The following is a 23,266-nucleotide window of genomic DNA, read 5'->3' as shown; positions in this document are numbered from 1 at the left end:
GCCTATGGGCCTCTGGGATTCTCACCAAGGAGATAGGCTGGGCGGGTGGAGGCACTGAGTTCCCAGAGCAGTCGGGTTCACGGTTGCCACAGCTCCTTGTGTTTGTCCCAGCGCTTCTCTGCCCCTGTCCTCCAAGGAAGCAGGGCCCCTCTTGCAAACACAGCCCCTCCTGGGCTGATCTGCCCGACACAGTTCGGGCTGCCAGTGACTGAGGGAGAATTACTTGCCTTTTAGCCCAGCAACAAGGAACTCGACGATGCCTTGGATAAACTTTCTGACAGTCTCGGGCAAAGGCAGCCTGATCCAGATGAGAACAAGCCCCTGGAGGACAAAGTGAAGGTGAGGAGGAGCAGCCCTGGCCCTGAGGTTTGCACAGTGGAGGAGGGAGCCGCCGTGACCGTGTGCAGAGTCAGTGCACTGTTGGCTAACCTGCTTCGTTGCCCTGCTCCGTGTTGTTTTTGTTTGGCTGGGGAGTTGTTGATGGCCCAGACTGTGTTATGGGCAGATATCCTGTTGGTGAGACCAGACTGTGTTGTGATGGAAAAGCACAGCCTTGCTTGCTGATTTTATTCTCTTCCCACATTAATTTCTCTTGCTCTTACCTGGAGTGAGGACATCCTGTGCATGATACACACACACACACACACACACGCCCACCTACGTGGGTTGTCAGTCTCTACTTGGAGTGACACGGGCCGCCTGCCTGGCAGAAGGTTTGCAGTGGCTTTTCCTGCACGAGTCTGTGGGCCTGAGCCCAGACTCCCAGGGGAGGACATGGGAGCAGGCAGGCAGCAGCGCGCAGAGGTGTGTGCAGGACGGGAAGAGCTCACTTCACGTATTTGACACAACACGAGTGAGCATGCGTTTAACCCTTGCAGAATAGAAAACGTTTGTATCCGCCCAGCTCACGGCGTGGAACCAGCCAGGTCAGCGTCCCAAGGGAAGCATCAGACTCCTTAGATCTCGATTCTGTGACTGTCATAGGAGCACTGACGTGAACTTAACCCGTAGTTGGAAAATGATGCAGAAAAATACACTGACTCCGAGGTCACGAGACCTGTGCCGGAGCTGAGCCTCCCTGAGCTGGGAGTGGCCTCCTCACCGTAGCCCAAGCAGCGAGCCCCATCCGCCCATCCGCCCATCCTGCTGCTGTTCTTTAAGAGCAACTTGAAAATCATCAGCCCCAGGCCAGCGCCGCGGCTCAGTAGGCTAATCCTCCGCCTGGTGGCGCCGGCACACCAGGTTCTAGTCCTGGTCGGGGCACTGATCCTGTCCCAGTTGCCCCTCTTCCAGGCCAGCTCTCTGCTGTGGCCAGGGAGTGCAGTGGAGGATGGCCCAAGTTCTTGGGCCCTGCACCCCATGGGAGACCAGGAGAAGCACCTGGCTCCTGCCATCGGAACAGCGCGGTGCGCCGGCCACAGCGCGCCTACCGCAGCGGCCATTGGAGGGTGAACCAAAGGCAAAAAGGAAGACCTTTCTCTCTGTCTCCCTCTACTGTCCACTCTGCCTGTCAAAAAAAAAAAAAAAATCATCAGCCCTGTTAGGCGGCAGGCGTTTGTTCCATGTGGTTGTCACAGACTGGGACAACCCATGTTGTCCCGTGTTGGAGTCCCTGGGTTCGGGACCGGTTCCCGCTCCTGCCTCCAGCTCCCTGCTAATGTGCACCCCAGGGAAGGCAGAGGTGATGGCTCAGGTGTTTGGGTCCCTGCCACCCACATGGGAGACTTGGGTTGAGTTTGTTCTCCTGGCTTTGGCCCTGGCCATTGGGTAGGAGTGTCTGTCTTCTCTCCTATTTTTAACAATCACACTTGTAAACACTGCCTCCCTTCATGCCAAGGTACAGTGACCTTCCTTTGCATTTGAAAAATGAAACTTTCAGGACAAAAAAATTTTTTAAAAAAATATTTTATTCAAAAGACAGATCTTTCATCTGCCTGTTCACTCCCCCAGTGGCTGCAACTGCTGGAGTTGGGCCAGACTGAACCAGGGACTTCATCCGGGTCTCCCATGTGGGCATGGGGGCCCAAGCACTTGGGCCCTCTTCTACTGCTTTCCCAGATGCATTAGCAGGGAGCTGGATCAGAAGTGGAGTAGCTGGAACTCAAACCAGCACCCATATGGGATGCTGGTGCTGCAGGTGGTAGACTTACCTGCTATGCCACAGTACCAGCCCCACAATATTTTCTAGCATTGAGTTTGACTGCCTAACATGGTTCCTGGGGAAAAGTATTTAGTCAGTTGGTTCCATTTAAAATACAGAATGGAAATGCACAGAAGTGGACTAACAGCCCCACAGGGGTCCACATCGTTTTCGCCAGCTCAAGTCTGCTGTCATCCATTTCATCTTAAGAACAAGCACACTATATGTGTTGCCTCGGAGAAGCACACTAAATACTGAATGCTGCATTTCAGAGGGAGGGAGGAACGGAACAGTAATTGTCTCTGCTCCACGTCTCCAGGAAAGAGCCAAAAAGGAACACAGAGACAAGCTGGGGGAGAGAGATGACACCATTCCCCCCGAGTACAGGCACCTGCTGGACCAGGGCGAGCAGGTAAGCGGGGCACCGCGCAGAGGGTTGGATTCTCGGCGCCAGGCATGGAAAATGCAAACTTGTCCTGACGCGAGCTGGAGGTGCATGCTTGGACAATCTGCCTGCCTGGGGGGCGCCAGCGGTGACCAGCAGACAGTCGAGGCCGCTGCTCCTGTGTGTGCACAAATATCATCTGCTGCTCGCGTGCTGTTCAGCCACTCACTGATGCTTAAGCGTAATTCCCAGACATGTCCAGGGACCTTCTAAAAGTTCAGGGAAAGGAGAGTTAAAAGTTTTTGATGCAAAAGAATGTTTCTGAATCCATGCATAGTTTCTCACGTTATGGATTATCCATGAGTTTTTGAAGAAACGACTAGAGTGAGGCTGTGGGCTCTCAAGGGAGTATCTCTCCAAGCCGTGTTGGCTTAATGAATGGGACAAGTTGCTATGGCCGCTCCTGTACCCCTACCAGCACCATAATGAAGCCAGGCCAAGCCATACCTCTGGTTGTGAGCCCAGTGTTTGGGCCAGGCTGCCGCTGTCCTTGGGTCTCCAAGCAGAAGCCAGCTTTTCTTGCCCATGCTGACCCTCTCGGGTTCAGTTAGATGACTGGTAGCCCTCCCAAGACCTGTTCAGCAAATCCATGGTGCCCGAGCTACCTCCCCAGGCTGCGTCTCTGCGGATTCAATTGGTGGGGAAGGAGACCTGCTGGTTTAACTGGTGCTGCCAGCTCCCTGACCAGCCATTTTGCACCCTGCTAGCACCTGCCTGCCCCGAGCACTGTCAGCAGTTCCCCCTCCTCTCAATGGTATATCTTGCGAAGTACATCATGCAATGCCCTGCCATTGAAGGTGGGAGAATCCCTGATAAGCCCATTGTGTTTGTAACCCTGTCTGAAAATCATCTCCAGATCCTTAGTCGGATGCTGTTTCAAGCACAACGTGAACACACACGGTGCTTGTCATGACATTGTAAGAATTCTGAATCATAGCACACGAAAGCAGAAAGTCTCAAGGGTTTCCCAGGTGCTTAATCGTGACTAAGCAAAATCGGGTGAGTAACAGAGACTGAGGCTTATCAGTTACTGCAAGTCTGTGCTCCACCTTAGCCAAAGCAAGCCGCCGAGTAATAGGTCCCATAACCACCGCCGTACGTAAGTAAACCTTTATAATGATCTCGGTTTAACCAAGAATCTGCTTTGTATTTTAAGGACAAACCAGAGAAGCCACCTACAAAGAAATCAAAGGAAATAAAGGTAAATACCATGGTAGCATGTTTCCATGAAATTGTAGCTGTCTTCTGCATTCTAAACTCAATTGATGGAATGCCAACTCTGTACTTGGTACTGTGCCAGGGCATGTGTGTCAGCGTAACTTACAGCCACCTTGTCCACACAAAAGCCCTTTGTGGTCGGCAGTGCCACTTTCCAGGTGAGGACACTGAACCACTTCTGTCGAGGGAAGGAGAGAGGCTTTTGGTGTGGTGTTCAGCACGCTGCTCGTATCCCACAGCGTGCCTGGGCTCTAGTCCTGCCAACACTCCCAATGCCAGCTTCCCGGTAATGCTCACTCTGGGTCACCACCCCCTGTGTGGGAGACTCAGACTGAGTTCCCAGTTCCTGGCTTTGCCCTGGCCCAGCCCAGGCTGTTGGGGCATTTGGGGAATGAACCAGCAATAGGAGATCTGTTTGTCTCTGCCTTTCAAACAAAATGAAGAATAGAAGAAAATAAAACTGTCAAGGTGGTTTTGTTTTTTAGAGATTATCTTATTGGAAAGAGAAGCACAGACCTTCCATCCCACTGGTTCACTCCCCCAATGACAACACAGCAGGGCTGGGGCCAGGCTGAAGCTGGAAGTCAGGAAATCCATCTGGGTCTCCGACCTAGGTAGTGAGGTCCAAGTCCTTGGGCCATCTTCTGCTGCCTTCCCAGACACGTTAGCAGGGAGCTGGCTCAGAAGTGGAAAAGCCTCCGGACCCTGAACTGGCACTTTGCCTGCGACACCAGCAGCCTGTACCAGTGAATTAACCTACTGTGCTATGATGCCAGCCCCTTACTATCTCTTTACATTACTGGGAAGCCAGGTCTTTTTCTTAATGTGTGTGACTGACAGGGGACTGCCCCCCAGGGCCCTTTGCCCCTGCCCCTTCCCTCATGGTGGTTCTCTTACTGTCCCAGAAACCTGCAGGTGACCAGGACCCCATCGATGCCCTCTCGGGAGACCTGGACAGCTGCCCTCCAGCCACAGAGACCTCCCAGGCCACAGAGAAGGTGCAGTGCTTTTTCATGTCGACTCTTTGGAGTACCCGTGTGTGCACGTAAAATCTTAGCTGATTTTGAGATGTAGCCTGCATTGCGTGATACCTCAACTTGAAAATAAAGAGCAGTAGCTTGACTACCCCACGAACACTACAATTTAGTGTATTTCCTCTGTCCCTTACCCTGTTTGTGTTTTGTACAATTATACTTTCAGGCTGCGTGTAATACGTGGTTCACTGTTAGATGTGTGCATGTGGCTTTATAACGTTCCCAGCCATCGTTTTCTATTGCCACATTGTACACTTACTTGAAACAGAGCCAGAAAGAGCTCACTCTTCCACTGTCTGCAACAGCCACAGCTGAGCCAGACTGCAGCCTGGAGCCCAATACTCCATGTGGGTCTCCCATGGATGGGCAGGGACTCCAGTACTTGAGTGTGCATCAGCAGGAAGCTGGAAAGAAAGTGGAGTTCATTCCACATCGACATGAGCTCATGTGATATCAGACAGGGCAGGATCTTTAGCCATTTGTCCACTGACGGACACGTGGATCTTCTCCAGGCCTCGGCTGTTGTGAATGCCGCTGCAGAGAACGTGGGAGGCGGTGATGTCCTCTCTGGGTGTAGACCAGGGAGGCATTGCTGCCCCCTGCCACACGGTGATTCTATTTTTAATTTTGTTAGAAGCCTCTTCTATATGGCTGTACAAGGGTTGTCTTTTTGCCACACCCTGGCCAACATGTTTTCTCTCGCTGTTCCGGTCTTGGAGTAGCTGTTTCAGTAAGCGAAACCAGGGCTGGGTGAGCCCCACCCCCTGGGAGAGGGCAGAACTTCATTGTGGGGCCCAGTTGCACCCCGCCCCCACCTTAACCCTTCTCTCTGTGACCCACACACCCCATCTCCTGGGGTAAATGGGAAGGGAAAGCTCCAAGCCGTTAGTCATCCAGAGGAATTTGCAGCCACTAGAGTTGCTGCTACTGCAGAGTGATCACTGCTGACTCACGGCTTTGTTGTAGGATAAGAGCAAGACCACGACGGCCTCCAGTTCCAAAGCTGCCAAGCATGGAGACAAAGCAAAGGATTCAGCCCAGGTGAGCCTAGGGCAGGAGCTCTGCACCAGGCAGGTTCCAGTTACACAGCCCAGATCTATCCTGTCATGTTTATTGCAATCTATTTAGAATAAAGATATTTAAGGATCAGGTGAGTACACACGGCATACTGTTACTAGAAAATGCACACGCTAAAAGACCATACCTGGATTTCAAGAATTAACTGGTGCTTTCAAAATACAGGTGAATGTCCTCAACACAGGTTTAATTGCCTGTTTCTCCTGCCCTTGTTCAAATAGCACACCAGTGTGGAATGAGGATATGAGCATTTCCGGGGTCAGTGTACTCATTAGTTCTGACAAACCAGGCTGTCCTCCCTCCCAGGTGGAATCTAAAGTGGGTGAACGGAAGTACAGGGTCTACCTTAATGCTCCAAAACGTCTCTCCCTATTACACTGATGCGAGCTGTGGTCAGGAGTCGAAGTTGGATTACAAACCTTCCAGCTCCTTCCCAATTTCCAGAATGCATGATTCCAACGGTTATTACCTTGCCTCTCCCTCAGGGTCTCCCATCTGAGTGGCAGGCCCCCCAACACTGCAGCCTTCACTTGCCACCTCCCAGGGTGCACATTAAGAGGAGGCTGGGAGGGGGACCAAGACCCAAACCCAGGCTGTTTATGGAACTGGGCATCCCCCCACTGGCTTCTTCGGCAGCTGTTGAGCAAAAGCTAGAAAGCACTACCACTGAGTGGCCTGGCTGGCCAACTGTACCCCCAGGTACACGAATGGGGCTCACCATGGAGTGATAGGTGTTCTTGGATGGCTTTGTTAAACTACCCCAGCCTTAACAAGTTCCAGGTGAGAACTTCAGGTTACTTAGCTTATAAACGTCGGGGGAAGAACTCCGTGTTTTGCCAAGTGAAGAGAAAGAAGGGAGCGTCTGGCCTGCGGAGGCTGCCTATCGTCCCTTTCATTCTAGTGCCCCAGATTGTGACACGTAAGCCAGACGAGAGCTCACTGGTGCTTCTGCTTTCCCTTTCAGACCACGGAGGAAACTTCCAAGCCAAAACCCAATGAAAAAAATGCAAGTTAAAAGTTTACACAGTTTGGTAAGTTGGATGTTTGTCATAGATGAACTGCCAGACCTTCCACCACCCTGTGTTCCATTTTGTGCTCTCTGCATGCCACAGTAGAGTCCACAGCATAACCTTTCATCCTGTGAAACAGCACACAGGGGTCGGTTGTACTCCTGGAATGTTTATAATAGCAAGTAATTTAACTATAAAATTGTAAAGAGCTCTTAAGGAGTTAGGTCTGAAAGAGGAGAGGCAGAAAGGTCTTCCATCCACTGGGTCACTCTCCCACCGGCTGGAGCTGCATCAATCCGAAGGCAGGAGCCTCCTCCAGGTCTCCCACATGAGTGCAGGGGCCCAAGGACTTGGGCCATCCTGCACTGCTTTCCCAGGCCGTAGCAGAAAGCTGGCTCGGAAATGGAGCAGACGGTTCTTGAACCAGGGCATTACATGGTACTGGCCCCTCAGGCCTAACTCTTAAAGAAAATGACCATGTAAGGCTCCTTCAGCCTCTGAAATCCAAATGTTCATGATTACAAGTAACTAATCATCCAAAGTTACAACTACTAAGTAATTGTCTCATCTAAGAACATCTTGGCACAGGGAAGTTTCTAAAGATGTCACCTAGCATGCAAACAGGGTACGCTGGGAGAAGCGCCCCATAGGATGTGGGGCAGAGCCCAGGATGGACCACTTTTATCTGCCGCTAGGAAGATTCTAATTCTGGTAACTAAGGAAATACAGCAGAGGAAGGATACCAAGACCTGTTCTAAAAACCCAGCCTTTATCTTACTCCTTCCAAGTCTGGCATGGCAAACAGCTCGTTTCTGCCCAGGGCCACTTGGAAATTGGTATCAACACAAACTAGCCTGCTGCAGGTTTACTGACAAGGCAGTTGCCTGGGTAGGGCCAGGTGTCCCCCAGTGCTGCTCTTGAGTCACAAAATCCAAATGCAGGCTGCATTGGGTTCAGCTCTTGCCCTGATGTCTTTGCTTCCTAGAAAGAGGGAGGATAAGCAGATTAAAATTACTGAGGATTTTTCTCAATTGTATTTACTTACTAGAAATTCTTTGTTACAGTGCTTTTGTCACATGGCCTGTGTCCTGTGCCTCCAGTTACCTGGATTGTTCACTGGATTTCTCCATTTGGGTTTTTCAAGGTACCTCAGATGCTCGGCTGGTGGATGGTGACTAAGAATAAAAAGCTTTTACAACAAAAGTCTCTGTGGGTGGCTTCTGGACAGCAGCATTGGCTGGGGTTCTTGCCATCCTACACCTTCGTTTCCGGAAGGAAAATGAACTTGGTTCACCTGTGTTACTGTACAAGTATTGCTAATTCTTTGAATGTTTTTCAATTGCCTTTAGCTGTGAGAGAAAGGAAGCTTTATATTTTTAAGAAATATTTGATAAGCAATGCCAAAAACTTTGCAAACTTTTGCACATTCTACACACAGTGCCTATAAATCTTAGTATTTTCAGTTTGCACTTTTAGCTTCTGCCAAACAATGCTTTAGACAGTCTTCAGTGTTCTGACGTCTTACCTCCTCTCCTTGGGGTTTAAGTATTAGATGTTTCTTTGGGTATTAATGTTCATGAGTCAAAATTATTGTACATTGGGCACCTCTGTTGGGCTAATAAATAACCTGAACAAAACCCAGCAGTACCAACTCCTTATGCATTTGAACTCTGGTTTGTCAAGGGGGTGGGGACTTTGGCACCTTTGAGCAGACAGAGCCTTGGAGTAAGGGGAAGGACAAAATGCAGGCGCGATAGTAAGTCACGGTACAGTGCATTCTGCGCGTAAGACAAGTCTCAGCATCTTGCCCCTGTGGGGGCCCCGTTGCTACACTCATGAACCTGCTTTCCGAGCTCTGCCCAGGAGCCGTGGCCACATTAGTCTGCACTCAAAGCAGGATGCTTGACGGTACAAAGTTGACCAATCATCTACTTTAAAAACCATACAGACATACCTGAAACTCGGCGTCTGCTTCCAGCACCCCGAGTGGTGTTCCAGGAGCATTGCACCGATGTTACTGATGGGATTTTAATAAATCATCCACTTCTGGGTGAATCCAGGCACGGAGGGCAGATGTGAGCTGGAATTTGTCTGCAGCGAACTAGGCCAGCCTCAGCTTAAAGCTTTAATGAGGACTGAACTGACTTCACTACCGGAAAGTTAATAGCAACCTGTACTTCCTTGGAGGACAAGGTCAATGAAACTCCACACAGAACGGGCCCCAAATATCATGCACGGAGCTACCTATGCGATTGCAAACTCCACCTGAGAAGTGCTGTGTCCCAGACACACATTCTATGTTCTAGGCACTAACAGGAACATGAGAACATGTTCCTAAAGGATTATACTATGTATTTAAGTCTCCATTTGGACAGTACAGGTGTCTTCATTAAAAAAATCAATAAACTTGACATTGACAAATGGGTATGGAGGTAGTATTACCAGTTTCTGTAAATATAGAAGTTTTTAAATGTATGCCAAAATCCAGCACTTCAGCAATGCCTGTAAGTAACACTGATGTTAGGTTCCCTGTTAACAGCAAGTTGTTGCCAGATCAAAAGCAGTCCCCGTTTACCCAAACAAGAACTGCAAATTACTCCTTAGGGACAAGAACATCTTTATTACCAAGGAGATTTCAGCACACTGTTGCAGAACTTTCTCTAGAAAATGTGCTTTTCCAAAAGATTCCAAGAAAGATTTCTTGGGTGACCAAGATGAAAAATATTTCCGTGTTTCATTAATCAAGATTATGTAAAATTATTGCTTTAATAGTAACATAAGATCTTGACTTTTAAAAAGAATTACCCAAGATAGAAATTGCCAGTCATTTCTACATTTGTCAAGCCATTAGCCACAAAGTATAAAAATGGAAATGTAAACATACTTCCAGAAAAATCATTGTCATCCATATATTGCTTTACCTTAATTTGCCCTAGACTTAAAAAACTCTAGTGCCAAAAAATTCATTGTCTTCACTTAGGCCTAGTACAGTTTTCAAGTATCACTTATTGGCTGACAACGACTTATCCAGGAATTAAGGAGCAGAGAGAAAACATCACCTCTTTAAAGGCCCACAGCTCTCAGGTAAAACCTCAGCTGGAAGCTTTTCAGATGGAACTCTTGCCCTGGCACTCAGGGTCCCCGAGCTAACGGAGGGCTTAGCATTAGAGTTTAAAGAAGGTGCAGGCAGGGTGTATAGAACCCAGAACACAGGCACACTGGTCAGAGGCAGGCTCCCCTCACATCACAGCCCCTAGTCCCAGGAGGCGGCGAGGAAAGGCCACCTCTCAGAAGCCCAGGCCACCTGCAAGGGGACCAGGGGATTCACCAACACCACTCCCCCACCCACCACCTCCTCCACTCCCAGTGCCCAACTCCTGGGGCTGCCCCCTGACCAAAAGCCAGAGGGCCCTGCAAGCAAGCCCCAGCCTGGAGCCGGGCAGGGGGTGTGACAGGTGGGCCCCAGCGTGGCAGGTCCAGCCCCAGTCATGATCCAGGAGTGGGTGTGTTCAGTCTTCACAATACTCAGTGCTAGGAATTTCAGAGAATGGATTGGGAGTGACAGAGGCATGGGGTGGAAGGCTTTGTATGCTGCAGGGTTTCACCCTGAAAAAATGCCGCGGTCGCGAACTCATCCCTCGGGTCTGCATTGCAGGCAACACCTGTAAGTGAAACATGGGGCAGGCAGAGAAGTATCGATGAGCAACCCGACAGCCAATGTTTTTGTAGGGGGGTGACCGAACCGATGAGCCGATGGAGGGGAAAAGAACTGTTCAAGCCAGGGCCAGCCAGGGGACCCAGATCACAGGGTCCCCGCAAGGCAGCCTCTACTGGAGTTCAGGCTTCTCACGTTGCAGCCACACTCGGATCTTATCAAAGTTCTTATCCATCCAGCGTATGTTTTCTTCGATGGTTTCAAGAGTTTGTTGGACACAACGGAGCTGCGAACCATTATCTTTCAAAGAGCTGAAGAATCCTTTTACCTGGGGAGGAAAAGATGGATTTAAAAAAATTTTTTTCATTAAGCCTAACTTCAGGCTAGGTAAAAGGAAATGGACGCCACAATTCCAGCGCTTGTCCAAAGGGGCTGCAGAAGGCAGCCGAGGCGGCTGGCGGCGATGACCGACCCGCATGCCAGCGGGAGCCGGGGAGCGGACCGCGCCTCGTGCAGTTGCCAGACGTTCACTGGCTGCACCGTTGCCACCACCGTGTAATCGAGGTTTTCTAGAGCGTGTATCCTGCAAACCCAGCTTTTTCAAGCGTGGCATCTCACAAGCAGGAAGTACAGTGCATCTTCAAGCAAAACGGTATCAGCCGCCTTAGTGCGGCCTTTCTCATCGGGCCTGGCCTTGGGTTTTTATTACTGAAACACCGCAGGGAATGGCAGCTTTAGTCAAGATGGTGTGACCCACAAGACCTCGCCCGTTTCTTATCCTAATCCAAGGTTCACATATTCCTCCAAGTTCTGCATACAGTGCCCTGTGGTTTGAGAGGGATCAGACTCCTCACCGTGCCTTCCAACACCGGTCCTGGTCCCAGCCCTGGGCACCTCTGCCCTCAGCACACAGAAGGTGGCCCTGCTGTGCCAGTGAACAGGCCACTGCTGGTTTTACCTTAAAGGGTTCTTAACCTGTGCCCCTAGGTTCTCACAGCATTAACCCATCCATTGCTGAGTGCTGTTGTGAGGAAGTGTAGGCCAACATCTACTTAGTTACTCTGCATGGATTCCAGATAGCAGGCTCCTTAACAGCCCACGTCACATCCCCACACGTGGGAGTAACAGATCAGCTTCCCACATTAGATGACACAGAGATGTACAATGTTCCAACGAGCTGGACATGAGGCCCCTGCTGTGGGGACCGGCAGAACACCTGTCCACTGTCCCGCCTTGGCCTGTAGCCCTGATGACCGAGTTCCCCGACCTCAGGAGTCCACACCAAGTTCAGTCTGCTACATCATAGCAGGTGCATCCTTTAGCAGTCAGACCGCAGCGGCAGTCAGTCCAGTTTAATTCATCCTGAAGGAAGCCATGGCGAGGGCACCGCCGAGCACAGACCTGCCAGAGCTGGGGCACAGCCAGCTGCCATGGTCACCCCACCCCCGACCCAGACTGCCTTCTGCCTTGGAAATGCGGCACCTCCACCTAGATGCCAATCCTGGCTCTGAGTAAACGTGAATGCTGTGTCAAAAGCAGGGCAATACAGGGAGGGAAGCGGAAACAGGCTGGTCCCACTCACTTGCTTGACCTTAAATGACTAACTCGAGACTCCGGCTCCTCATTTGTAAATCGGAGCTAATATCCACATTGCAGAGCCGTGTACAGATGTGCTTGGGCAACGGGTTCAAGTGCAGAACCCCAACCCCAGCCTGCGTCAGGGACTCAGTCCATCATCCCCTGTCCACCAGGATCCGCTCTGGCACTAACTCACCCCTCCGCCCCAAGTGCTGTGCCGCCCGGGGAACGAGCACACGGCCGCCCAGAACACGAGCCAGACAAGGATGGGCACTGGGGAGAGGGAGGGGGACGCTGGTGCTGAGGCCTCTGCAGGGACCAGAGAGCCCTTGTGGTGAAGAGCTGGGGACAGAGCAAGCCAGGCAGGCAGAAGACAGTGTGGCAGGGGTGCAGCGAGGAGCACCCAGCAGCGCCTGCAGCGGTCAGCTGGAAGGGGCGGCAGGAGCCACAGCCATCGTGGACACGTGGGTAGGAGGGGGTGGAAATTATTCCCAGAGCAGTCGGCAGGGTTTCAAGAAGGGGGTCAGTCACCAGCCGATTTGGAGTCTTGAACCTGGAAAACGCCTTCCTATCAACAAAGAGGCAGGAGGGAGGCGAGAGGAGAAAGGCTTGGCCTGGGCTGAGTGCAGGGTGGAGGGGTGCCGAGACATGGGGAACGTGAAGCAGGCAGAGATGGGGAAGGCAGGCCTCCAGGCGCCTCGCATTTCACAGGCGCTAGGACACTGTTACAACAGCACCTCCGGCTCTTACAGTTCCTGCCTCAGCGCCTTTGCACCTGACATTGACGCACACCGCTCTAGATTAGGGTGGGCCATCTGGGTATTTCTAATGTCATTCACAGGTCATACAGAACTACCAAATTACCCTGCTACAGAGGCCAGCGTTCTGGCTTTACCTGCTGTGCCACCACCTAAAATGCCAGCATGCCATGTGGACGCCAGTTCATGTCCCGGCTGCTCCTTTGATGATCCAGTTCCCTGCTAACGACCCCGGAAAAGCAACGGAGGATGGCCCAAAAGTGGATGGGCCCTTGCCACCCACCCGGGAGACCCAGATGAAGCTCCTGGCTTCAGCCTGGGTCAGCCTTGGTCATTGCGGCCACTTGGGAAGCGAACCAGCGGATGGAACATCTGTCTTTCCCTCTGATTTTTAAATAAATACATTTTTACAAAACTAGCCTGTTAGGATTTGTTGACTATCAAGTGCCACTGTGACTGCGGGACACAGAGCCCGATGCTCCCTGCTCCTGTCCTGGATTCTGGCATTTCCCTCGGCACCTTCTCAGACGGGTCCCAGGCATCCCACAGAACACAGCAGTCCACCCCCATCCTCTCCTTGCCTCACTCATCTTTAGGGCACACGACTCTGACACAGGAGGATCTGTCTACAGCTGCCCAATGCCCCCAGTAGCAGCCAGAGGCTTTTGTCTATTTGGTCCTCATTGTAGCCCCAGAGGCCGAAACCACAACTGGAATATAAACGATGTGTTACGTCTTGAGTCCACGAGTAGAATACAGAGTGTTGTTGCTGAGCTGCTCAGTGGACAGCTCTGGTCACCGCACACAGCACCTCTGCTCCGCACCTCACTGGGGTGCAGGCTGGAGCTACCCTCTGCAAGCTCACTTCGCAGGCCTGGAGGAGGCTGCTGGAAACGGGACGACTACACAACCGTGATAACTCAACCTTTCTCTAAATACAGCATTTTTAAGACCACGTAAAATCTGCTCCAGGAGTCTGCTGTCGACACCTTGTTACAGAGGAGACCCAGCTCCTCAATTCACCACTGCAGGGAGCCCGCTTTTGCACAATACCTGTGTTTCCTGTGCCATTAAACGGACAACGAGAACCGCTCACACTCATTTCACCAAGCTCCGAGGTCCATTTTGGGCACCAAGCCAGTAGCTATGCCCAGCCCGAGTCCCTCGTATAGTCCCCTCTTGAGCACCAAGCAGCTCTTTGCTATTATTTTTCATAAATGTCTTTTGTAGGTTGTGCAAAATTTTCTGAAAGTAGATGGTGCTGAAGTATCAGAGAAACCATGAATTTCGATTGTAGAGAACCTGGGTTCCAGACCAGCCTCGTTCACAAAGCTAGATGACACTCGAGTATTCATATCCCTGCATCCTATTTTTAAAAGGACTCAATTGCGATTTTTTTGTGTGTTAAACTTTCAATGGCAAAGTCATGGCCTTGTAACACATTTTCACTGTTAACTATTTGCAACTGGTTTTTGCTATGAACACTGTAGCATCCAAACACAAGCCTCTTGATGACAATCCACCTGTACCCCATACACTTTATCAAGTCTTGTCTAACTGATGTTTATTAGCCAACTGTCACTTAAGTTTACAACAAAAGTTCTGTTTTTACCTCTTCAAGCCGTGCTCTTGTGGAGAATTGATTGGTTGTTCCCCTTACCATGTGGGCTATGGAATCTGAACCAAGTTCAAACCTAGAAATAGAGATTTCATAACATGTTGACAATTTCCAACTAGTACATACTGTGTCTCACATATCACAGCATTCAACTAAAAACTGATGAAGCAGGAGAAAGCAATCTCTTTAGGAGCTGGTGCTGTGGCGTAGCTGGTAAAGCCACCACCTGCAATGCCGGCATCCCATATAGGTTTGAATTCCAGCTACTCCACTTCCGATCCAGCTCTGTTTATAAACTGGGAAAGCAGCGGAGGAGAGTGTCAGTCCTTGGGCCCCTGCATTCACATGGGAGACCTGGAAGAAGCTCCAGGCTCCTGGCTTCAGATCAGCCCAGCTCTAGCTGTTACAGCCATTTGGGGAGTGAACCAGTGGATGGAAGATCTAACTCTGCCTTTCAAATATATAAGCTTAAAACCTCACTGTCCTCCAGTGGGTTAACATCTAGCTATCAAACAGTGAACAGCTGAGTAAGAGATTAAGTACCTAAAGAAATGGCAGCGGTCAGGAGTGCTACAGAAAGAGGCAGACAAAGGCAGACGCAAGCAGGAGTGCCCGTGGAAGACTTAACTTCAAAATAAGCCAGTGGGGGCGGAAGGAGACATTGCCCCCTGTGTTCTGTTTTCTAAGGATATGTCAAGTACCTCTACTTGAATTTCCCATCAGCAAAGCCCTTTAGACTGCTATTTCACAAGCAAAGCTAACACACAGCAAAGTTAAGAAGCACGTGCAGTCTGTGCATGACTTTTGGCACTACTTACTTTTGTACAAGTTTGTTCCAGTTTTCTCTTAAGAACTGCCAGGCCAACGGATACCCCACTGGGTTTCTGCCAATCAGTGTGAGGATATATGGGAACTCCTGAGTCTTTATTACATCTCCCTTGAAACTGTCATCTAGCAGCCTGGAAATGTTTAAGAAATGCAATGTTAGCAATGACCAAACCATTAAGAATGACCAAAATGGTGTAACTTGTACCAAAAAAAAAAAAAAACACACACACACAAACAAAAACACAAACCCAACACTATGTACCAATAATAAAGGCCAAAGAAAACTGGGTAACAAGAGCCTTGATCAACCCCTCGCCACTGCACAGTAACAGCTAACAGTGTTTAATTCCTGTTTCTCTACCTTCTCTAATTTGTTCAAGAGAACAGGTGGAAAGGCTGTCTCTAGTGTTTTAAGGATGTTACCGCAAGATAAACACGTACCCCTCTAAATTTTTCCCAACACCTGGCCCTCCCTAATTGTCCACCATTCTCGCTCGTGTGCCCAGTTGTGTAAGTGTTCCCAGCACCATGGGCAGTTCCTGGCCAGGAGCACAGGAATGGATGCCAGACTGACCTATCTATTCTTCCGCAGCCATCGACCCCAAACCCATGACTCACCACCGAAGCTTCTCCCGATCCTGGCTTGTACAGAGGGCAAATTCAATTTGGCTTTTCTCAGTACTGGACAGAGATGACCGATATTTGTCATACAGAAAATCCCAGCCTTCCGTGTCCTGGGCCCCTACGGCAAACACTGCCAAGGTCACGTCGTTGGGCAAGCTGTGGGCAGGAGTACACGGTGAGGCCGAGGTATGGCATGAGTGTTGAGATGCACGCCGGTGGCCGGTTATGGACTGGGGAACCGGCCTCATGATCAGAGGCGTGCCTGGGGACAGGAGCACTGCTCCTTCATTTACAGAGAAGCCAGGGGGAAATTTCAAGCCAGGTTTCAAGCAGCCCGTGAAATGCCAGTCCAATGGAAAATTCAGACCCAAGTCGGAATGTGTCCTGCACGCACACGTTAGGCAGCCGGGACGGGCAGTGCGGCTGGGCCTTCCCTCAGACAGGAGCGCCCATCTGGATGGGAGTTCAGCTCCCAGTGGAGGAGGGCGGCCGTACAGGGAGAACCGAGGTAGATCCTAGATGTGGCCAGAGCCCGTCTAGGGTAGGAGTGCTGGCCGTCCCTAGGACCTGCAGACACTGGCAGCCCACAGAGGCCTGTGGGTCACAGTCTCCATTTCTCTGTGGTGTGGCCGTCTCGGCGTAGTCAGACCGTCTACCAGTTATACGAGCTGGCCACTCTACTGCTGTTCTAATGCCCCATGCACTTTGCTCCCTCCCACCATTTCACAAGATAGAAAAGCGAGGGAGACAGGATAAGTCTTCAAAAGCAGTTTCTTTCCTAACCGATGCTGGGAAGCAGAAAGGGTGACCAGCAGCACTGGAGGGGCTGACCTCAGAGTCCCGTTGGAGTCCCTCCACCTGCGGAAGTGGCCCTCAGCCTTGCGCACGCACGGCTCGTACTTGCGCACGCAGGCCAGCAGCAGGAGCTGGCTCCGCAGCATGCGCTCCGACACCGAGCCGTCGTCCGTCCACGTCTGTGCGTCGATGAGGCCCTGCAGCAGCCAGATGAGGAAGGCCTGCAGGGGCGGACAGGGCGCCGTGAGCGCCGGGCGTTAGCGTCGCCAGGGACCAAGGCTCGTTCATGTGGCCCACTGCACCCTCAGGTGGCCGAACTAGTTGCTAAACACAAATCGACTCTTAAAATTTCAAGAACGGTCCAGCTCTGCTCATGTTACAGAAACAAAGCCAAATGATTTTAGTATTTGCACAACAATCTTTTCAAAAGATACCCTTCCACTTTTGTTACAGTTTATTTTAGATTTTGATAGCAAATGATGCAAAACTTTATAGCATTTTGCCAAATTGAGTGCCTCTTCAAGTATCAATCATAACAGAAAAGTGAATGAGATAGACTGGTGAACCTAAGGGAAAGTCCACGAAAATTAAGTTCGTGATCTAACATTGCCAGTCCTATTTTTAGGGCTATATGAAAACCAAAGTCTTGACCAGTCCATCCCAATACTGAATTTTTATGTGCTTTTCTTTAATGTATGAAGGTACTTCAAAAGGCTTGTGAAATACAGGATTTTTAATTTTTCTATGGCCTTTCTCTAGAACTCATACATGAGAACACACACACACGGTTTTTAACTCTCAAGAATGGCAAGCCACAATTCTGGAACTACTCCTTGTATTTCAGGCTTTTACCTTGAATTGAGTTTCCACTTCATCCATCTCTCGTTTCTCCATTAACTTATACATCGGTATCAACTCATTCAGACCTTGGAACACGGGCATAATTTCCGTTTCGTGTTTCAAGTACAGCGATAAATCCAAGGCTTTTTCGATCGACAGTTTTCCAATGCTGACCAAGAGACACCATGGTTACCGGTTATAGGGAAATCAATTTTTCGCTGCAAGATATAAATGTTTTATCTTCCAAGCAAGACAATGAATCAGATACAAACGCCCTTGGAAATAATGACCTTTAGGTTGGTGCCTTTCCTGCCACACACAACCCACTTCTGGCACGTTTACATTGTGCAGGAAGTTTCTCAACCATCCAGCTGGGGCTACGCTGTGGTAGAGACACCATGGAGGCCCAGAGAACACACGATCATAGAAGACACTGCCTTCCCGTCCACAAGCGAGGGCCCAGAGCCAGCCCTTCACCGCCATCACTAAAAGGCGCCGACCCATATGGGATCCCCTCATTGCAGGGGGTAGTAGGGTGCACACTTCATCCTCGTAAACAACGGCCTCCAGAGCCTAGCAGAAATACGCCATGAAGGCAGCTTCAGGCAGAAGGGCGCAGCTGGAGGAGTCACCGTCTTCCCTACTGCTGTCCCTGTGGAAGGGGCACTGTGGCAGTGCCGGCCAGAACCAACAACCTGACGTGGGAGTAGAAGGGAGTAGGATCTGAGCATTAGCGCCCCACACCCCACCTTGATGGTTCCCTTCAAACCCAAGTCCTGCGCATGTATTACAAGTCTGGGTTTCACAGGAGTCACTGTGCACTTGCTCCTCATGTGGGATCTCTGTCCTTAATGTGCTGTACATTGTGATTTACTGCTATCACTAGTACTCCAAGAGTATGTTTCACTTTGTGTTTCTATGTGGGGGCAAACTGTTGAAATCTTAATATATACTAAACTGATCTTCTGTATATAAAGAATTGAAAATGAATCTTGATGTGAATGGAAGGGGAGAGGGAGCGGGAAAGGGGAGGGCTGCGGGTAGGAGGGAAGTTATGGGGGGGTTGGGGAGAAAGCCATTGTAATCCATAAGCTGTACTTTGGAAATTTATATTCATTAAATAAAAGTTACACACACACACACACACACATCTGGGTTTTAAGCTGGGAGAGCATTTTCTCAAAAAATATCGTCAACGGTAAATATATATATATATAAAACACATAGTGCTTACATATACACACACGTCTATACACAGAAACACACTATATATATACATACACATATATGTATATGTATATATATATATATAGAGAGAGAGAGAGAGAGAGCGAGAGAGCGCGCTTACTCTATCCTTAACCACTCCACGTTCATTTGGTGGGGAAAATCTCTTAAGCTGTACTCCCTAAAGGTGCTGTCAAGTTTGGCTACCTGATGTTGGGGGGTGGAGGGAGGAATTCCCCCCTTGAATCCCAAAGGTGTAGTGCCAGGAGCTGGGGCCTGGGTCGCTTCACCTATGGAGGTCAAGACCAGCGTGGGAGAAATCCTGTCCCTGACAGCAGCTCCAGGAAGACCTGCAGGAGTGGGGAGAGGACTTCCCAAGGTTTCGTCTGCTTTCTACACATTCACCTCGCTCCGATTGGAGTTGTGAATGACAAGGATTAAGATACAGGTCCTGGAGAGCGGCAAGATGGCGAAATAGGAAGGGAGCACACTGATAGTCCAGGAAGAGACAGTTTAATAAAAGTGGAGATACTGCAGGTTCAGGGAAGAGTGGGGGAAGAAACAGCAAAGGAAACTCTTCCAGAACTGGTGATTCACAGTGGACCTGCGTGGAGAGCGTGGGAGCCCAAGTTCGGGACACCAGCGGCAGACTAAACACACCAGCGCTGGAACGCAAGGTGAGCCGAAACTCAATAGCCCGAGACACCAGCGGGCAAGCGGAAGGAGGAGACTAGAGGGAACGAGGCTTGAAACTCTGTGGGGAAAAGTTCACCAGGCTAACTAGAAGAGAGAGGGAAAAAAAAAAAAGCGACCGATACGGACACGAGTTTCTCTCTCTCCGCTCACCCCTCAAAGGCTAGCAAGACAAAGAGCAGGCGCCATTTTGGACATACGTCATAAGCAGGGCGATCTCAGGTCTGCACCAGCCCTGAACCTAGCAGAAACACCCGACTCTGGGGGGGTGAAATAACAGGAGATTAGGATCTAACTTGGCAACCCAGAGGGAGACTGCAGGAGAATTGGAGCCCACACTGAGGGCAGCACAGATTCCCTGTGTGGTCCTTGGGAAAGAGCTTCCAATCTCTGGCTCCTGTGGGTATATTCGCCTGCTAACTACCTCCAATTACGTTCAGCTGTGCGGAATTACTTCCCTTTTGAATCAAAAAAAAAAAAATGAAAGATTTACCACGCCTAACCTGGGAGTGTCATCTTTGACACACCCTCAACCCTGAGGAACCAAACACAGCTCTCAGTTCACACTCATCTCAAGCCTCTAAGGCTCCACCAAAAGCAGACAGTCCACTTAATATAGAGCCATAGTGTAACAAGAAAAAACACCACAGTGAAGAAACCAAATATCTCCAACATGCCAAACAACAAACGCAAAAACCGAGGTAACAAGAACAAGGAAGACACTATGACGCCCCCAAATGAAAAAGACACCCCAATTCAAGATTATGAAGATGATGAGATAGAAGAAATGCAAGAAGTGGATCTCAGGAAATTGGTAAGATCATTAAGAAGTTCTCAAAAACAAATTCTTGAACTACAGAAATCCTTAATGGACAAGATAGAAAATCTCTCGTGAAAATGAAATATTAAGGAGGAATCAAAATGAAATGAAACAACTAGTGGAACAAGAAACTGTGATAGTGACAAGAAACCATAATGAAATGAAGAACTCAATAGATCAAATGACAAACACATTAGAGAGCCTTAAAAACAGAATGGGTGAAGCAGAAGAGAGAATATCGGAATTAGAAGACAGAACAGGAAAGGAAACAGGCAAACCAAAGAAAAGAAAAGGAAATTAGAAATCTAAAAAATATTGTCGGGAATCTACAGGATACTATTAAAAAAACCCAACATTCGGGTTCTAGGAGTTCCTGAAGGCATGGAGAGGGAGAAAGGATTAGAAGGCATTTTCAGTGAGATACTAGCAGAAAATTTCCCAGGTTTGGAGAAGGACAGAGGCATCTTAGTACAGGAAGCTTATAGAACCCCTAATAAACATGACCAAAAGAGATCCTCACCACGACATGTGGTAATCAAACTCACCACAGTGAAACATAAGGAAAAGATTCTAAAATGTGCAAGAGAGAAACATCAGATTACTCTCAGAGGATCTCCAATTAGACTCACAGCAGACTTCTCATCAGAAACCCTACAAGCTAGAAGGGAATGGCGAGACATAGCCCAGGTACTAAGAGAGAAAAACTGCCAGCCCAGAATATTATATCCTGCAAAGCGCTCATTTATGAATGAAGGTGAAATAAAAACTTTTCATAGCAAACAGAAATTGAAAGAATGTGTTGCCACTCATCCTGCCCTGCAAAATATGCTTAAAGATGTGTTACACACAGAAACACAGACACATGGTCACCAATATGAAAGAAGGTAAAGGAAGGAAGCCTCACAGCAAAAGATCACAGGAAGCTCAATTTCTCTTTGACATAGAATTAAACTCTGATGCTCTGTTAAAGCAATGTGTTAAAGTAATCTACTATTGTCTCTTGATGTCTGTTAAATTCTAATTGTTCAAAAACAGCTGAATTTTTATTAAGAGCTATGGGTTATTTAAATATGTGCTTATTTTCAAAGATTTGAATAATCACCTTGTAACAATGATCAAATTTGGTCTATGTTATGTCATGATTTTAAGGAATCCTATTTCAACCAGATATTTTGGATTTTGAGCCTTCTTGGCATTCATGACAGGCATTCAAAAAATCAAAGTTTCAAACAATCTGGACTCTAAAATTTCCAGTAAATCTTGGACTTTGGTTTTTCCAGTTTGGGCCCAACTGAAAAAAAAAATCAAAGGACCTATGTCTCTCATCTTATAGAGACACCAACTAATCAGGCTACTTGGATTATATTAGAAGTACTGTCAAGATGTGATGTGGTACCAGACTTTAAGTTTCTATAATGGAAAATGCTATTAATACAAATGTTTGAGAATTAAAAAGTCTAATGATCTTGTGTTACTAGACATGATAGTTATCTTAATGAGAAAGCCCCAGAGGCCTAAAGGGTTAAATAGTTGTAAAATCCTACAGGTGCTTTCAAAAATACTGTGAAGTAAGCAAGTGCCTCTTGTTGGTTGATGAGTTTATAATTTTAAACATGGCGACTTAAAGTCTTTTGTCATCCACAGTTATATATGATTTGCTGCTCATAAAACTAAAGCGTTGTTGGTTCTGGGTTTAGCTGTCCTCCTATAGGTTCCTATGGACTTTTTCCAGCCACTTCTATTGTATTCAGTACTTTGGGATGGCTCTGTAAACAGATGAAGCCAATAATGTATTAACAGTACCAACTGAGAGAAAGTATGGTTAACTGAGGTTACTCAAAACAAAAAGCAATTCAAATCAATTGGCAATCTACAAAAAGAGTTAAAGATTTTAAAAGCTATTATTAAAATTGCTATATTGGTCTATTATGTTATATGTGTGTACATATTGTATGTCCACATGGGGAAATTTTATTAAGAGTTTTATTTTAACTGGCTTAAAGATTGTCCATAAATTTAAGCTGCTAAAATTAATCAAAGATACATTTTAATTTGTGTGACCTGAATCTGTGTATCATATGTTTTAAACTTGTTGGTAGAAAGAAACTAAAAACATTTTAGATGGTTGTGCTTAAGTTTACTGGCGAAACAAACTACACCATGTTAGATATTTAAGAGGTGTTTCCAAATACATGATTCTTAAAATTTATAGAAGGCATTGGACCTTCTGGTAAATGTTTTCTTAAGTTGTTATCTAATGGTTGAAACTGTTTGCTAAGTATTCATGTGATATTGCTATTGTCAGCAAGCGATCTAGGACTTGCTCCCTCATTTCTCTATTCTAAGCCCAACTTGTTCCTTCATTTCTCTATTCTCCTCAAGGTAGGAAACTAATTCTATTATGAAGGAATCTGTAGGATGCACAATTTTTAGACCTTATAAAAGAGATGGCTAACATTTTTCTGTAATAGCATAGCCAAAATAAGAACTTAATAATCTCATAGCTAGATTTACTTCGCCATCAGCAAAGTATAAAGTAGAAAAAACCTCCCTTTCAGACCAAAGGGGAAGAAAGTTTAAAAGTGAGAATATAATTTTCCTCATGGGCATTGTCTACCTTAGAAAAACTACTACAGGCCGGCGCCGTGGCTCACTAGGCTAATCCTCTGCCTTGCGGCGCCGGCACACCGGGTTCTAGTCCCGGGCGGGGCACCGATCCTGTCCCGGTTACCCCTCTTCCAGGCCAGCTCTCTGCTGTGGCCAGGGAGTGCAGTGGAGGATGGCCCAAGTCCTTGGGCCCTGCACCCCATGGGAGACCAGGAGAAGCACCTGGCTCCTGCCATCGGATCAGCGCGGTGCGCCGGTCGCAGCGCGCCTACCGCAGCAGCCATTGAAGGGTGAACCAACGG

The 23,266-nt window shown here is 48.5% G+C and overlaps 2 protein-coding genes across 11 annotated transcripts in view; one reads left to right on the top strand and one right to left on the bottom strand.

The window, feature by feature from the left end:
* Nucleotides 1-8,576, top strand: part of CAST (calpastatin) — a 121,390-nt gene extending 112,814 nt beyond the window's left edge. For all 8 annotated transcript variants that reach the window (XM_062212376.1, XM_062212372.1, XM_062212370.1 and 5 more), the window contains 7 exons: nucleotides 235-339; nucleotides 2,460-2,552; nucleotides 3,742-3,786; nucleotides 4,709-4,801; nucleotides 5,804-5,878; nucleotides 6,879-6,945; nucleotides 7,989-8,576. In XM_062212376.1, coding sequence (XP_062068360.1) covers nucleotides 235-339; nucleotides 2,460-2,552; nucleotides 3,742-3,786; nucleotides 4,709-4,801; nucleotides 5,804-5,878; nucleotides 6,879-6,929 — 462 coding nt within the window. In that variant the 3' untranslated portion in view covers nucleotides 6,930-6,945; nucleotides 7,989-8,576. The remainder of the gene's footprint in view (nucleotides 1-234; nucleotides 340-2,459; nucleotides 2,553-3,741; nucleotides 3,787-4,708; nucleotides 4,802-5,803; nucleotides 5,879-6,878; nucleotides 6,946-7,988) is intronic.
* A 930-nt stretch (nucleotides 8,577-9,506) lies between these two features.
* Nucleotides 9,507-23,266, bottom strand: part of ERAP1 (endoplasmic reticulum aminopeptidase 1) — a 144,003-nt gene continuing 130,243 nt past the window's right edge. For 2 of the 3 annotated variants that reach the window (XM_062212368.1, XM_062212369.1), the window contains exons 14-19: nucleotides 17,633-17,789; nucleotides 16,817-17,001; nucleotides 15,980-16,141; nucleotides 15,352-15,492; nucleotides 14,528-14,609; nucleotides 9,508-10,907 (exon numbers count right to left, since the gene is read on the bottom strand). In XM_062212368.1, coding sequence (XP_062068352.1) covers nucleotides 10,752-10,907; nucleotides 14,528-14,609; nucleotides 15,352-15,492; nucleotides 15,980-16,141; nucleotides 16,817-17,001; nucleotides 17,633-17,789 — 883 coding nt within the window. In that variant the 3' untranslated portion in view covers nucleotides 9,508-10,751. Of the gene's footprint in view, nucleotides 10,908-14,527; nucleotides 14,610-15,351; nucleotides 15,493-15,979; nucleotides 16,142-16,816; nucleotides 17,002-17,632; nucleotides 17,790-23,266 lie in introns of all 3 variants that reach the window. The other variant, XM_062212367.1, reaches the window with a different exon arrangement.

This window comes from Lepus europaeus, chromosome 15 (genome assembly GCF_033115175.1).
Source record: "Lepus europaeus isolate LE1 chromosome 15, mLepTim1.pri, whole genome shotgun sequence".
NCBI classification, from domain to species: Eukaryota; Metazoa; Chordata; class Mammalia; order Lagomorpha; family Leporidae; genus Lepus; species Lepus europaeus.
Note: the sequence above shows the minus strand (reverse complement) of the source record. Positions and strands in the feature narration are given on the sequence as shown.